The sequence below is a fragment of the Rhinolophus hipposideros genome (assembly GCF_964194185.1).
Source record: "Rhinolophus hipposideros genome assembly, chromosome: 1".
NCBI lineage: Eukaryota > Metazoa > Chordata > Mammalia > Chiroptera > Rhinolophidae > Rhinolophus > Rhinolophus hipposideros.
This window is the reverse complement of record NC_138047.1, coordinates 51,264,572-51,282,391: the sequence shown is the minus strand read 5'-3', so window position 1 is coordinate 51,282,391 and position 17,820 is coordinate 51,264,572. Positions and strand designations below refer to the sequence as shown.

At 34.2% G+C, this 17,820-nt stretch overlaps 1 protein-coding gene across 5 annotated transcripts in view; it reads left to right on the top strand.

Annotated features, from left to right (window-relative positions):
- JCHAIN (joining chain of multimeric IgA and IgM) overlaps positions 1-16,536 on the top strand; it is a 33,598-nt gene extending 17,062 nt beyond the window's left edge. For 2 of the 5 annotated variants that reach the window (XM_081057297.1, XM_081057298.1), the window contains 4 exons: positions 8,083-8,175; positions 11,133-11,259; positions 14,586-14,666; positions 15,363-16,473. In XM_081057297.1, the coding sequence (XP_080913423.1) occupies positions 8,083-8,175; positions 11,133-11,259; positions 14,586-14,666; positions 15,363-15,567 (506 nt within the window). In that variant the 3' untranslated portion in view covers positions 15,568-16,473. Of the gene's footprint in view, positions 1-8,082; positions 8,176-11,132; positions 11,260-14,585; positions 14,667-15,362 lie in introns of all 5 variants that reach the window. The other 3 variants (XM_081057299.1, XM_081057300.1, XM_081057301.1) reach the window with 3 other exon arrangements.
- The last annotated feature ends 1,284 nt before the right edge of the window (positions 16,537-17,820 follow it).

Here is a 17,820-nt window from a genome sequence, read left to right as displayed (position 1 = left end):
TTGATATACAATGAACTATATACATTTCAGACATACGGTATGATGAAATTTGACATTTGTACACTTGTGAATTTATAACCACCATCTAGATAATGAACATACCCATCCTCCCCCCAAATTTCCTCATATACCCTTGTAATCCTTCCCTCCCCTCCTTATCTCCCTGTTCCCACTTTCCCACGCAATCACTGATCTGCTTTCTGTCACTATAGATTTGCTCACATTTTCTTATATTAAATTTATTAAATATGTTAATTATTATTATTATATATAATATTTAATACAATGAGAAATTTAATATAAATACAATCATAAATTTTAAAATTTTTATATTTTAGAACCCCAGGACTTACTCATCTTGAAACTAACTGGAAGTTTTTAATCTTTGATCAACATCTCCCCATTTACCCCATTCCTCACCCTCAACTGGCAACCACCATTTCTCTTTCTGTTTCTGTGAATTCAGTAGTGTCAGATTCAGTATACGAGTGTGAGATTATACAGTATTTGTCTTTCTCTGTCCAACTTATTTCACATAATCGTAGCACAATGCCCTCAAGTTTCATCCATGTTGGTCACAAATGGCAGGATTCCCTTATTTTTTTATGGCTGGAAAATATTCCATTGTGTGTATACACATACAGACACACACACACACACACACACACACACACACACACACACACTGGAATATTTTCTTTATCCATTCATCTGTCCATGGACATGGGTTGTTTCCATGTCTTGGCTATTGTGCATAATGCTGCAGTGAACATGGGAGTGCAGGTATCTTTTTGAGATAGTGATTTAATTTCCTTTCGATGTAGACCCAGAAGTGGGATTGCTAGATCATATGGTAGTTCTACTTTTGATATATTCAAGAACCTTCAAACCGTTTTCCATCGTGGCTGTGCCAGTTTACATTTCCACCAACAGTATGCCAAGGTTCCCTTTTCTCTATATCCTACCAGTGTTTGTTATCCCTTGTCTTTCTGATAATAGCCATTCTACCAGGTATGAGGTAATGTCTCATTTTGGTTTTAATTTGCATTTCCCTGATATTAGTAATGTTGAGCACCTTTTCATGTACTTGTTGACCATTGTATGTCTTCTTTAGAGAAATGTCCATTCAAGTCCTCTGCCCAATTTTAAATCAGATTTTTTTCTATTTAGTTGTATGAATTTCTTATATATTTTATATATTAACATCTTACCAGAAGTATGGTTTGCAGATAATTTTTCCTATTCTATAAATTGCATTTTCATTTTTTAATTATTTCTTTTGATGTGCAGAAGCTTTTAGTTTGATGTAGCCCCAGTTGTTGATTTTTGCTTTTGTTGCTTATGCTTTTTGTGTCATATCCAAAAAACATTGCCAACTCTTATGTCAAAGAGCTTTTTTCCTCTTTTCTTCTATGAGTCTTATGGTTTCAAGTCTTACATTTAAGTCCTTAATCCATTTCACATTAATTCTTGTGAGTGATGTAAGATAGGGGTTCAATTTTATTCTTTTGCATGTGAATATCCAGTTTTCTCAGCAACATTTACTGAAGAGATTATTCTTTCCCACTGGAGTCTTCTCTCCCTTGTCAAATATTAGTTGACTATATATGCGTGGATTTATTTCTGGGCTCTCTATTCTGTTCCATTGATCTATGTGTCTGTTTTTATGCCAGTACTATACTGTTTTCACCACTATACTTTTGTTGAATATTTTCATTCATACGTTATTAAGGTTCATATAGCATTGTAGTCACACAACAGCCTAGCTACTGTCCCTTCATGTCTTTCCTTAAGGAAAGAAGAATCTGTGAGATTGTGCCTTTCTGGGACTCTGTTCCATCCTTGTGTTTACACCTTATGTCTCTGTCTGATCCCCAAAAGATGGTTTGCAGCCAAAGACGGGTGAGATATCTCATGGGAGATACAACCTAAGCCAGATGGAATCGAGTGGGGACCCCCAATAAGCTGCCTTAGAAAAATATGGGAAGGGGCCTTGCCTCCCCTTCCACCTGCCTGGGAAAGTCTGTTATGGGCCCTGGCTTTTCCCTTACACCTGTTTGTGAGAGAAGTCATGAGGACAACAAAGATCAGTTCTCTCCACTTATCTCAACGGAGCTGTTACAATATGAGAGACTTGACCCTGAAAAGGTACATACCTTAGGTAAGACATCATGGGACCTTGTACTTCGGCTGTATACAGACAAAGGGAGATTGGAATAGACATTTTTCTACTATGATGAATGAGTCTCACAGACCTTGTAAGAAACAATGTTACTTTCTTGTAGTTGTATACCTATCAATAAAAACCTTTAGTCAGCCTTATTCTGGGCTCCAGTCCTCTGAGACTGAGAGACCCCTGGCCTTCTGAGAGATTTAAAAACATTAAGTCTTTGTTTCTTTCTTTCTTAAAAACTTAACCCAAACCGCCTCTTCTCGCATCCTCACTGCCCTATGTTGCGCGGGACGCGACATAGCATGAGCACATATGTCTGCCGTGCAAAGGGAAATGTGAAGCTCTCCCAGGAATGCTTTCCTCAAACTTCATTGCAGTTGATATCCCCAGATTGGGTTTTCATTTTCTGCAACTCACCAAGGAGTGACCAACATGATAATGATGATGGTTATGATGATGTTAATAGTCACTAGTACTTATATAGCATTTACCATATATACAAAGATCTGCCCTAACTTTTTTATATGTAGTAATACATATTAAACCTCACAATAACCCTATGAAATATATATTGTTATTTTTCCTATTTTACAGGTAGGGGAATTAAAACAAAGGTTAGTGTGTCCATGGTTTGCCCAGTGTCACATACCATATTTCCCCGAAAATAAGACTGGGTTGTGTATTAATTTTTGCTCCAAAAGATGCATTATGGCATATTTTCAGGGGATGTCTTATTTTTTTCATGTACAACAATCTACATTTATTCAAATACAGTCATGTCATCTTCTTCTGGAACATGTTGTAACGTACTAAATGCGTCCGTCTGGCTGACGATCTTAACTGGGCGTTGTTTTCGGGGTAGGTCTTATTTTCGGGGACATATGGTACCTAGTAAGTGGAGGATTGGAAGACAAACTCCAGTAGTCAGACTCAGAATCCTTTTCCTTAACTATTATGCTTCTCCATTTCCCTTTCTTGCATGGTCCTGGATCTTTTTGAGTTATTTTCTTGAATCTCTCCTCACTTGACTTTGAGGAGAGAAGAGCACCCTGTCTTTCCGTCTCCCAAGAGGAAAGGGGAGAAAGTCTCTTTCCACAAACACTACTATTTCCACAAGGTCAATAGCTCCTATGACGGCATTCTCTTTCCCTCGCAAAGTTCTCTTAAGACTGGAGGAGGGAGCTTGGGAGAGGTGAGGGTGGTTGATGACAGTAAGTTGAGTTCTGTTGCCTCTTGTTAAACCTTGGAGGAAGTGTCTGACTCTCTTTAGAATTTGGGGTACATAGCCATTGTCGTTTGTCAGCTGTGAGTCCTAGTTGCCATTGCAAAGGAAAAATCACCTCTTATTACTGAGGCTATTGTAGTAGTCTAAAAACAAGGATGGACGCTTGGACTAGGGTGACAGTGAAAATGGAGAGAATCAGATAAATTTGGGATATATTTTAAAAATAAAACCAATAGGACATAATGGTAAACTGAATGTTGGGGAGAAGAAAACAAGGAATCAAAGAAGAGATTTTTGGCTTGAGCAACCAGGTGGATGGAAGTGCCATTGACTGAGATGAGGAAGCCGAGAGACAGAAAAGGATTGGAGTGGGAATGTGAGGATGGCTTGGTCACCAAGAGGACTGCTTTGCCTGGTTAAGTTTTAGAGACCTGTTAGACAGCCAAGTGGAGATATCAAATAGAAAGTTGGCTGGAAGTATGGAGCTCAATGGGCAAGGTAAAGTCTACAGTTAGATATTTGAAAGTCACAGCATGTCCTATATTCACAGCCATGGAATCAGATAAAAATAATTAGGGAGAGGTTGAGAGAAAAGAGAAGGCTGAGGAGCGAGCCTCAATATTCAGAGGAAAATTCAGCAAGACTGAAAAGGAGTTGCCAATGAGATAGGAGCAAACAAAGAGAGTGTATTCTCTGTTTCTCAAGAGAATAAAGTCTGTCATGATTTGAGTATTCCAAATATAATAAGTTGTGTTAGAGGAAGTGAAGCACTGACCTATTTTAGATGGTTTTGAAACAAATGCTGAACTTCGACTTGTACAGGAAATGGTAACAAAATTTGAGTGTGAGTAAAGAAGGTGAAGATAAATTACCTTAAGATCTCTTTCATCCAGATGAATCTGAACTTCTTACTGTAGAATATTATGTATAAATGTGGAAAAATAAACCATTTTTGGTGAAAAATTTAGAACATGTAGTTAAGTTCCCAATTACTTAACTCACTTGCATGGAAAGGGTTCTATTATTCACACTTTACATTTTTTTTGTGGGAAGAATATGATAAAAATGAGATGAAATGGTTTAAAAGTTAACCTAGGAATGTATGTATATATAGTTTAGAGATATAGATATGTATCTCTATAGAGATATATCAATATATAGAGATATATTGATCAGTGCTAAAAAGATTATGAAACAATTTGCGTATAGCACAGAATTGTAAAAATAAATAGAAGACTCAGCTAAGTTGTTTTCAGTGTAAGCCTATTTGTTAAAAAAAATTACCTTTAGTAACTTCTTGCTTTTCCATAAATAGTTAATACTGCTGGTCTACCAATTTTCAATTTTTAGTGTACATGAGAATCAACTGGAATTCTTTTTAATAATGCATATTTCAAGGTCACATCTCCAGAAATTCTGATTGTTTGTAACTAGGAAATCCATATTTTGACTAGTACTCTAGGTGAAGCTGACCCATGGACCACACTTGGCAGAACACTGGTCCTGATACTATACTGCAAGTATAGGTAAGTCTTCTGGTGGCTAAAGTGCCACTTGGATATCCATACCTTATTTTTATTAAGATATTTTTTAAAAGTATAGTAGTGGCAGAAAAACAGACACACAGACCAGTGAAATAGAATTGAGAACCCAGAAATAAACCCACATAAATATGGACAGATAATTTTTGACAAAGAAGCCAAAAGCATACCATGGAGAAAAGACAGCCTCTACAATAAATGGTGCTGGGAGAATTGGAAAGGCACGTGCAAAAGAATGAAACTGGACTACTATCTGTCACCATGTACCAAAATTAACTCAAAATGATCAAAGACCTAAACATAAGACCTGAAACAATAAACTGACTGCATAGAAGAAAGCATAAGTACTAAACTTATGGACCTTGGTTCAAAGAGCATTTGATGAATTTGACTCCAAAGGCAAGGGAAGTAAAAGCTAAAATAAATGAATGGGACAATATCAAACTTAAAAGCTTCTGCACAGCAAAAGAAACCATCGACAGAGACAAACAACTGAATGGGAGAAGATTGTTGCAAATAATGCCTCTGATAAAGGGCTAATATCCAAAATATATAAGGAATTCATACAACTCAACAACAACAAAAAACAAACAATCCAATTAAAAAATGGGCAGAGAACCTGAAGAGGCATTTCTCCAAAGAGGACATACAAATGGTGAATAGACAAATGAAAAAATGTCCAACATCACTAATCATCAGAGAAATGCAAATAAAAACCACAATGAAATATCACCCCACACCAGTTAGAATGACTATCATCAACAAGACAAATAGTAACAAGTGTTGGAGAGGCTGTGGAGAAAAAGGAACTTTCATACACTGTTGGTGGGAATGCAGACTGGTGCAGCCTTTATGGAAGGCAGTGTGGAGGTTCCTCAAAAAATTAAGAATATAATTACCATCTGACTCAGCAATCCCTGTCCTGGGTATCTACCCAAAAAATCTGAAAACATTTATCTATAAAGACATATGTGTTCCAGTGTTCATTGCAGCTTTATTTACGGTGGCCAAGACATGGAAACAACCAAAGTGTCCTTCAATAGATGAATGGATAAAGAAGTTGTGCTATATATACACAATGGAATACTATTCAGCAGTAAGAAAAGATGATATAGGAACATTTGTGACAACATGGATGGATCTTGAGATTATAATGCTAAGCAAAATAAATCAGAAAAAGTTGAGTACCGTATGATTTCACTGATATGTGGTATACAAAACTGAGAACAACAAAAGAACAAGACAAATAAATGAAGAAACAAAAACTCGTAGACATAGACCATAGTTTAGTAGTTACCAGAGAGTAAAGGCAGAGGGGGGTTCTGGAAGAGAATAAATGGGATCAAATATTGGTGATGGAAAGAGAACTGACTCTGAGTGGTGAAGACATAATGTGAGATATAGATGATGTATTAAAGAATTGTACACCTGAAGTCTATGTAACTTTACTAACAGTTGTCACCCCAATGAACTTTAATTAAAGAGAAAAAGATATTTTTAGATGCATAATTTACATAATAGAAATACAAAACTATAAGACTGAAAGAATAGAAACACCAAATAGAGAGCTTTGTTTAGCTTAGTATTTATGAATCAGATAATCTTTACTTTTATAAAAAATAAGCTTTGGGGGAAGCTTTAGTTTGTCCCCAGGACAAACTTGCTTTGGGGAGACAGTCTAGCCTTGAGTTTATTTTCAAGGCAGTTTAGCCGTGAGTTTATTTTCAGGGGAATAATGACTTTAAAAAAAGTGTCCAGCTAACTTCTATTTACTCTTTTTTGGAGTGATCAGTTATTTGGAAACTATCGTTAGAAATGAGGAGCTCTTGAATGGTTGATATTTGTTTTGACATCCTGACCACATACTAAAATAATGTGCTTTCAGATCTGTTTCTTTTTCTACTATACATAATTGTTCATGTGAATCCAGTATATTTTTCTTAACCCCACATAGTTTCTAAATGCTATAATAGTAGAAATAAAAAGAAAGTAAAGTTTGACAGTATAGTAATATTGTGTGTTTTAGTGCCTGGCACTCTGTTCTTGCTATACTTTCAATACATATTGATTGAAGGAATGCAATTATGTGCCAGCCTTTTAATAGCTTTTATTCTGCCATTTTGTACTGCTAGTTGTGAAATCTGCTTGTCTACTTACGATCCTGAAATATTTCTTTAGTATCTCTCAAAATTCTAGGAGACCCTTAAAAAATGAGATAACAAGAACCAAAAGTAACATAGATTTGATGTTAATATAAATGTAGCCAACATGTTCTTGAAACAAGCCCGCCTAAGAGACAGGAAATCGTAGCATGTTGGGGAAGAAGGGAGGGGGTTGCCCTGTCCAAAAGCTTATATATATACTTTTGCACTAATTAATGAAAAACAATTTACAAGACATACTACAGTGATTCAGTTTGCTGTTGAAGCATCTCAGATGAAAATCATTTCATGGGTTTACAGTTCTGAAAGGTGTTACTAGATGAGTAAACACAAGGTCTGCCTTAATGCTATCAGGTTAAAATGTGGTAACTGTTACACCCAGAATCCACCTGTTTCTAATTTCCCATTCCGTGTTTAAGTTTATAAAGTAACTGAAAGTTATCAGAATTTTATTAGAATATGTATATATTATATATGTGACATGTAATGTGTATATTTAAATCTGGTAGCTTGGTTCATAGGACTAGAAGAAAAAGTTGACATAAAGATACAATTGGGACCTTAACGAGCTTGAATTCATTTGTCCTCTTTCTCTTCCCTTCATGTATTGTTCTAGGAACAACAAATGTCATAGATATTTGAAAACTTTATTATGTTGGTAATAAAGTTGAGTAGTCCTATTTAAACATTCTGAATGCGGACTCTTACCTTGAAATTATTGTTAGTCTCTTGGTCTAAGTATGTAGAGTAAGTGTAAAATAAAAAGTAATTGCATCAAAACGTGGCTTTTGGGGAGGCTTTGGAAGAAAATACATAAATCTGAGCCATACATTTCTTTCCAGTGCATTACACTTTCAGACTTCAACCGCAGTTGTGATTGTTTTCCGTTGGTTAGCTGCTGGAGCATTATTTTAAGAAAGCAGAAGCACCATCATTTGCACACTCCTTATGCATCACACACCTTAACCCTGACATTTTTAGCTCCAGTTTTCAAAAGAAGTGAAGTCAAGATGAAGAACCATTTGTTTTTCTGGGGAGTCCTCGCCATTTTTGTTAAGGCTGTTCTTGTGACAGGTATGTGGTATTTTGAAAATGAACCCAGATAAAGGAAAAATATGACACAGATCTGTTCTTCAGATTTAAACATATGTTTGTGCTTTGGTTGATCAGCTAGCTGGCTACATTTTTCTAACATGCCTTCATCTTTATATGGACAGTGATCTTCACTCAGACGAGAATCACTGTAATTCTTTGTATTCTTTTTCTTTTATCTTATTTTTTTTGCCTATTTATTTTGCTTAATAAAAATATGTATTTCTATATAAGTACTAATAGCTATACTTATGTGAATATCCATATTAAACCTTGAAAATTAGTAGTCCTCTCCTCAAGTGTCTTAAAATAATATTCTGGAGAAATGAAGTAATAATTACTGTAAATACAACATAGAATGCATTGGGATTTTATTTTCCCAGAGAGATTGGTATTAGTTCTAGCAACTTGGATCTGAGCCTACAGATTTATTATGACCCTTTAGCAATGTTTAATGTTCTACAGTGTGCCTATAACTTGATGGCTGAACTTCAGTTATTTTGTTTATTAACCCTTCAAACTATTGTAGAAAATGGAATACATTCTGAATATAGAAGTACAGTATTTAATCATTTTCATCTAGAAGGGCACATGAATTAGAAGTGATATAATTTGGCTGGATTGTTTCTAACACTTACTGGACTTAATCTTATTTAAAGACTGAGTATGATATAATTAAGAAGTCATTTAAAATGTATTTTTGCACTAATTTAGCATTAAGAATAATGAATTTCTAATAATATTTACAATATAAAGATACTGGTAGTAATAGTAAAACGTATATTATATCTTTTGTGTAAATATATGTTTATATACCTAAAAACATATATGTAAAATACATATGTGTGTGTGTGTATGTATGTGTGTGTGTGTACCAACCTAATATTTCATTTAATTCTCATAACCGTTTGAGGATAGGTACTATTTTAATTTCTGACAGATAGTTGAGCCCATGAGATTTAGAGAGGCAAAATAACTTACCTCATGTCACACAGCCAGCACGTCGTAGGGAGAACCCAGGCCATCTGACCCTGTAGCTCACACTACTATCTTATTCTGCCTGTGTGAGAGAATCACATTTTAGTAAACTCATTATGTTCATACCTTGTATGTGCTAAGTCTATTTTCTTATTTGTTTGATCTGAATTAAATTTAACAAATATTTATTGAGCTATGTCTCAGGTGCTCTTGAAATAAATTAAGGCCTAGTCTATAACAACAGGTTTATTAGGAAAAATAATGCATCAGTGAGACAGCATATTAGAATCTTAGAAATCTTGGTGAATTAAAAGTATTTGTACATTTTCTGGTAGGTATATTAGGCTGCCTAATATTTTTATATAATAACAGTAATGATAGTTTTCCCCTAGGTTTTCTGGTAAGAAATCATACGCCATAAATAAAACATAGACATTTTCTATTTAAGACTTAATTGTCAAGTCACATACTTGATTCAATCTATATTTTTGGTCAGGTATTACATGCACATTTGTATTTTGTTGAGAAAAACTAAGAGTCATGAGTACAGAAGTAGGGAAGAGGACACCATTTAAGTCATCTTTTTTCAAAATGTTAAGAGTTATTATCTAGAATTGACTTCATAATGTTTCTTCTCCAATATCTTACAGACTTTTATGGGAAGATTTATTAAGAACTATGAATAATAGCACAATAATGCATTATAAAGTACTTCAAACAATTATAAGCACAATAACAATAGTCTTAAAATGTCTGTAATGACTTATCATTAAGATTGAAATACTGCCATTAGGTCCTCTGTGCTCTGGGATCATCTATGGAATAATTAGACTTCCAGTTACAATGATGTTTATCTGACTCATTTAATCTTTATAAATTGAATTCATATTCTAAATCTTTTTTGTTTGTTTTTTTAGTTGAGACTTGATGGGAAGAAATTTTAAAGGCCACTTAGCTAAAATTATAGGAAAAAAAGATATTTAACATTATTATTATTTAATTAGCACTATTAAATAAAGCTATTATTAACTCTTTAAATATCAGTTAACTGATCTAAGTCCAGATAATAAGATATTTTTCAAATTTATTCTTTGCAATACTTACCAGACTTCTTTGTCTAATATTCAGATTAAACAATAAATGTTGACATTCAGAGTTAAGGCTTTAATGGTCATCTGTGTATTCATTTATTAATTTTTTTCTTTACCCAGGCCTATTATATTAAATACAGCTTATACTTCTCAACATTTTCTATATTGTTTTTGCAAATTTATGGCACTCTATATATACTATAACTTTTAAGATAATTCTTATAAGAAGTATTAATATAGCACCTATTATTTTATTTGATTGAATCATTATACCATGATATCCTAATTGTTATTATGAAAAAGAAGGATATAATTAAATTTAGGAAAATTGTAGCGGAGAATATTTAAAAGTCTTACAAAATAAGATTGTATTAGGGGAAAACATGCAATCTAAGCAAAAAATATATATGGAAAGATGTAACACTTCCAACTGAGTTTATAAAGGCTAACGTTATTTTTTTATTCACTTTTGAATGGGTTATTTTGGTCTGAGAGAAATGCAGTCTAGCTTTTTGGTTTTTTCCCCTCTTATTTTGGCATTTGGCACTGATGTTTTCCAAGGCTATATCATTTAGAGAGCTGTGCCTTTATGTAAAGCATTAGATTAAAACCAGAATTCTGTCAGTTCAGGTTCCCATAGATTGGTTCCAGGGAAAAAGAAAATTCCTTTTGTGCTCTATTTGGATTTCCTTTGTTATGCTTTGAAATTCCATTTAGCTGTTTTAGATTAGGAAGGAGAACAAACTCAGAAAGCTGAAACTGATCAACTACAAAACTTAGTTTTTCTGCAGGAGAAAAGATAGGTTAACTCAATACGAAGTTTATAAATAGACTTTCATTTCCATGTCTTCTAATGTTTTATCTTTCAAGCCCAAGATGAAGATGAAAGCACTCTCCTTGTTAACAACAAATGTAAGTGTGCACGCATTACTTCCAGGATCATCCCTTCTCCCGAAGACCCTAGTCAAGACGTTGTGGAGAGAAACATCAGAATTAGGTATGTGGTATTTTGTATTTTCATTTTTTTTTCATGTTGTAAGCAGAGATCCTTTGTGATATTAGCCATTGTTTGAATGTAATATCTGTATCTTTGCTCCTCTTTTTGATGTGCAGCACCTTACATCAAGTTGAATCTGATCAATGGGTTTGAGCCAGTTATCAACAAGTTGGGAAAGGAACAAGGTTTCCACAGGATCTAAAACCAGTCAGCTAGATCAGATTAGAACTGAAGGCTCAGATCGAATCATCAACATGCTCTGTTTATATGCAGTTATTTCTATTTGAATCAGAACTTTTAATTGTCCTTGATCAGTTGAAACTGAAACTTGAGATAACACTCAAAGCCTTATTTTGTGCCATATATGGATTACTTAGTATTTTACACTGAACTCAATTATCTGCATAAAGGTAAGCTAGACTAATCAGATGACTAATTTGTTTTAGTCTTCCCTTGTATATTGGACTTCAGATATTCAGATTTCATTTCACACATCGTCTAAGTTATAAGCTATGATCATCTTATTCAATAGCAAAATTGCTAATAATATTTAAGAAATGAGATTCCTATTGGATCCAATCAGTAAATGTCTTCCTTGTGAACCACTCCTACCGTGAGTAGTTTACCCCTGATCAAGTACTTATTGAAACAGAACATGGCATTCAATCCCATTTAATCAATGGGAGAAGTATAATGTATTTAAAATTTTGATTTAAGTTCTGACTGGGTCACTTAAAGCTGTGTGCTCTTGTATGCAAATTACTGATCCACTCTAAACTTTAACTTTCTCATCTCCAAATAGGGGGGAAATAGTATGTATTTCATGGGGTTATTATAAAGATAAATTGAGATCTATTCCTTTTAAAGACTGTATAGTTTCTGGCAAGAAATATTTGGCTGTTATTTATTCACCTAACTTTTGTGTCAGTTAATACTATATTTTTTAAAATCCCTCTGCTGGTTTCCCCAACATTATTGGGATACATTACAAGTGCCTCAGCTTAACCTACAACACTCAGCATAACTCTCATTCTCTTCCATAGCCATTTTTTTTGCCTCTTTTGAAAATCCAGCAACCTTGTAGTGCCTTTATTTTTCCAAACTCACAGTGCTTTCTTCTGTTTTTGCGTATATTAGTTCCTCTGCTTGAAAAACTCTTCCTCTCATCCGCCTTAGCCTGGTTAGCTCCTCCTCAACCTGAATGTCTCAGCTTGGACATTACTTCCTCTAGCAGACTCTATACCACAAAGGTCCCTATTAGAGACAGAACAATTGGAGAAGCACATAACTTGAAGGATGGCATCCATGACATTGGCATCTAAAGCATGTATACATGTATACATATGTATATATGTTACGTATATACGTATACGTATATAACTACGTATATGACTATGTATAGTTATATACGTATATGTATATATATGTAGATATACACACATACTTTATAGAATTGTGAGGATTGACATAATAATATGATAATGTATAAAAGCATCTAGAATAGTGTTTGACCCACCATAGACACTCACACATGTTTATTCCCTTATCTTTCTCATTATTTAAAGCCTTTTCTGATACTACTAGAGCCTTTACAGTCTAATAAAGAATAAATCCTTTCATTCACTCAGCAAACATTTATTGAGTACTACTGAATACCACAGATGATTGCTTGGGACCACTGAAGAATTTATAGTCGAGTAGGGAACTTTAAACAATTACAATACAGTATTGTAAATGCAGTGACAGGAATTGGCATATGATGTTACAGGAGCACTAAAGGAGTGGCACCTAGTTCAGTCCTGGGGGACAGGTCGAGAGTGGCAGTGGGAAGCAAGAAGGGATATTTGGAGTAAATGATGGAAGTGGATGATGGCTGTTAGCTGTTTGAATAGGAGTTAACTAGGTAAATGGGTGTGGGGAATGACCGGGTTGCTAGGTGAGGCAGATCATTCTAAGAAAAGGAAACAGGGTTGCTGGAAGGGTTATAGGAGATCATCATGTAAGATGTTTAGCTTAGTACGAGACACATGGTAAGCACTTAGTAAATGTTAGAACTGTTATTTTGTTGTTGTTATTGTTAGGACTTGGAGATGAGAACAGCATGGTAAATACGTGGAATTGCAAACTGTTATTACAGCTGGCATCTAGTGTAAAGAGGGTGGCATGGTGAGAGATGAAGCTGGAGAGTGAGAGGCATACCACAAAGTAAGTGTCTTCCAGGCCATCTTAAGGAGACCCTGTTATCTGTGGGGAGACACTGTAGGTTTTAAGCAGAGAGGGAAATTGGGCTTGTATTTTAGAAAAGCATTTTAGTAATAATGTGGCTATTGCATTGGAGGATCAAGACTGAAGTGGGGTGTTACTAGGAGTGAAATGGTGGCGTCCTGAACCAAGTGGATGGATTTCACAGATGCAAAGAGTTAGAATCAGTTGAACTGTTGAGATGGATTAGATATAGGTCATGACAGAGAGGGAAGACTCAAGGATGGTGTCCAAGTTTTTGCTTGGATATTTATGTGGATGGTATTGCTAAGTACTAAGTGAGGAAAAAAAAAGTTTTTCTTTGTATCTTTTGGCAAGGAGGAGTTCATATGAGAAGAAATGATGATATAGATGAAAAATGTAAAAGTTAATGGAATCAACTGAACTAGTTGATAAGATTATCTATTTTTTCATGGAACATCACCAAATCAAGAAATGTGGATTCCAGTTATAGTTGTGTGATCTTGGATAGGTTGCTGACCTCTCTGGTTTATAACTTTTGCCTCTCAAAAAATGTGGATAATAATATCTGTCCATTCATTCCACAACTGTTAAACGTATTCTACATGCCACACATCTAGCAAGGCACTGGGAATACGTACATGTTTTTGCCTCAAGGAACTTAGTGTAGTTTAGGGAAGCAATTACTCTGTAGATAAGCAACTATGATATGACACTTTTTATAATAAGGATATACGAACATTAATGAGACTAACATATGAAGGAGTTTATTGAGGGGTGAGGATGGGATCACAGTAACCATTATAGAGAGGGTAAAACTTGAGCTGATTTTTAAAGGAAAAGCAGGGATTTGCCACGTAAGCAAAGATCATTGATACTGAGGAGTTGCAGTGAAGTTTATTTTCACTAGGAAATGTTTAAAGTATAGCAAATTACTGTGAACTCTGAGTAGGAGTATTACTATAGAGTGCTTATAGAGTGCTAAATGTACTAAATAGCCTCATGAAGGAGTAAGTACTGTCCTAGCCATATGCCTATTAACCCAAAATAGTAATATCTGCAGTTTCATTATTTTGATTTGTTTTCTTTCTCTCTTTTTTTAGGGTTCCTCTGAATAACAGGGAGAATATCTCTGATCCCACCTCACCATTAAGAACCAAATTTGTGTACCATTTGTCTGATCTGTAAGAGATTTTTCTTCATACTAATATAGATATGGAAGTTAGTAACTTTTAAAAATGAACTTGTTAGTAAGAGTGTTTTGGAAAATATGTTGAGGTATAAACACTTACCAATATAATTTGAACTTTTGAATACATTAATTTTTGTTAATAATTAGGTATCATAAATTCACAAAACTTTATTGCAAATAAAAGGTAGCTATAAGTTTATTGTGAAGAAATTTTGCCACTAGTACAGGAAGGGTCAGTTTGTCTTACTAACTCGATAATTGGATTTCAGACATACAGACATACATCAACATACAGGTGATTCTTTGGGAACTGTAGAATCCAATTTCAAACCTTTTTATTTTTTATTTTAAATCCTTCCTTGTCACTATAAGCAACTTTTATAATCCCAATATACGTATAATTGGGAATAAACCTACCAGAGTAGAAGTTGCTGCATGGTAGAGACAAAACAATCATATTATCATATCATATTGCTTACTGTCAACTAATTTTTTATATATTAAAGGTAGAAAATCTCCATAAACTGTTGTGTATTGTAGAACAGCTGAGTTCTGAAAGGAGTTACCCTTTGTCAGTTGTCAGGTCAGACCTGCAAGAAGTAATTTATTTCACATAGAAATGTATAGTTGCTCAGATTCCGAGACAAGATTTGATGGGTATTGTCTAATGCATATATTTGTTTTCCAGCTGTAAAAAATGTGATCCTACGGAAGTGGAGCTGGATAATCAAATAATTACTGTCACCCAGAGCAATATCTGTGATGAAGACAATGAGACCTGTTACACTTATGACAGAAACAAGTGCTACACAAATAGGGTCCCACTTTTATATGGTGGTAAGACCATAATGGTGGAAACAGCCTTGACCCCGGATTCCTGCTTTTCTGACTAATTTAAGTCATTGCTGACTGCATAGCTCCTTATCTTGAAAGGTTCTCCATTTTGATCCAGAAAGTTAACATATTTACTACCAATGAATTTGAAACCACAATTTATTGATAATGTAAAACAAACTCCCCCCCCCAATAATTTATGGTAGCATTTTTATTTTTATAGGTAATTACTTAATCAAGTATACGTTCACACTCTAAGTATTGAATCTCTCACTTATCATCCTTGCCCGAAGGGGTATACGCCCTTAAGAAAATGATTTCTAGCATTTAAAAAAATAGACAGGGAGAGACAATAAAACTCAAGGCTAAAAATCAGAAGACATAATTAAATTTTGCCTTTTTTTTTTTTTTTTTGGCTTTGCCTTGGAGAACCAGAGCTTTTGCGCATTCCATGCTATTCTCTTTTTAAAAAGTAAAACTGTGTAGAGAAAATTGATATGTAAACACAGGTCAATTATAGGTTTTCATTAGAAAAATAATGATTGGAAAACATATTTTAGAAATGGCTATAAAAATAAGTTAATATGGGATCGCTAATATTTATGAAACCAATTAGCTAAAGGTGATATAATTAACTGCATAATTGAAAAAATACTGTGATATAACAGATTTGGTAGCATATGATACAGATTTTTTTGATAAAAAATGTTTTTTGATAATCAGGATAGTGTAAGAAATTCCCATTGGAAATCATTTATGTTGTAACTGAATCTAATGAAATATGTATTCCAAAATATTATTCTCTAACACAGTTTGAACAATTAAATAGATTCAATAAGCATATACATGTGTGGAATAATTTATTGGAAAAGTTTATGTTAACTGTTGTATGTGAGTTAAAACAATTTATTACTGATAGTTTGTAAGTATGATGTAATTATACAATAATCACTGAATCATACATGTACATATTTGAGATATTTTTGTCATTTAAACCTAAAATTAAACAATGCAAGGTCCCTTCTGACAAACATAGTGTTTATCATGGCACATAAACTTTCTTTTTAGATTTTTATTAAAATATAGCTAACAAACAATATTATATTAGTTTCAGGTGTACGTCATAGTTATTCAACAGTACCCACCTGACACTATACATAGTTATTACCATATTATTGATTATATTCCCTCTGCTAAAGAAGTGGTCACCATGGTAAGTCCAGCATCCATCTGACACCGTATACCACACTATCACAATATTATTGACGATATTTCCTATGCTGTATATTACATATCCCAAGACTTATGTTTACTACCTGGAACTTTGAACCTCTCATTCCCTTTTGTTTCCCCCCCTTTTTAATTTTTTAATTACAGTGACATTCAATAATTTTATATTAATTTCAGGTGTATAATAATAGTAGCTAGACATTTATATAAATTATGAAGTGATCCCCCTGATTAGTACCCACCGGGCACTATACATAGCTATTACCATATTATTGATTATATTCCCTATGCTTTACTTTCCATCCCCATGCTATTTTGTAGCTACCAATTTGTACTTCTTACTCCCTTCACCTTTTTCACCTTGCAACCAACCCCCTCCCATCTATCACCCTGATAGATCTAGTACCCATCTGACACCATACATAGTTATTAAAATATTACTGTCTATATTCCTTAAGCTATACCCTGCATCCCCATGACTACTGTATAACAATAATTTGTACTTCTTAATCCTTTCCCCTTTTTGACCCACCGTCAACCCTCTTCCTATCTGGCAACCATCAAAACGTTTTCTGTATTTATGAGTTTGTTTCTGTTTTGTTTGTTTATTTTGCTCTTTAGATTCCACTTATAAGTGAAATCATGTGACATTTGTCTTTCACTGTCTCACTTACTACACTCAGCACAATACCCTATAGGTCCATCCATGTAATCGCAGATGGCAATATTTCATTCTTTTTTACAGCTGAGTAATACTCCACTGTATGTATTTGCCACTTCTTTATCTATTCATCCATTCAGGGACACCCAGGTTGTCTTCATATTTTCACTATTGTAAGTAATGCTGCAACGGAAATATGGATGCAGACCCCTTGAAATAGCATTTTGAGTTTCTTTGGATAAATACGCAGAGGTGGGATTACTAGGTCCCTCTTTGTCTCTTATTATAGTCTTTGTTTGAAAGTCTGTTTTTTTCTGGTATAAGTATTGAGACCCCAGATTTTCAGTTTGTTTCCATTTTCATGAAATATCTTTTTTTGTCCCTTTCCTTTCAGTGTGTGTCTTTTGATCTGAAGTGAGAC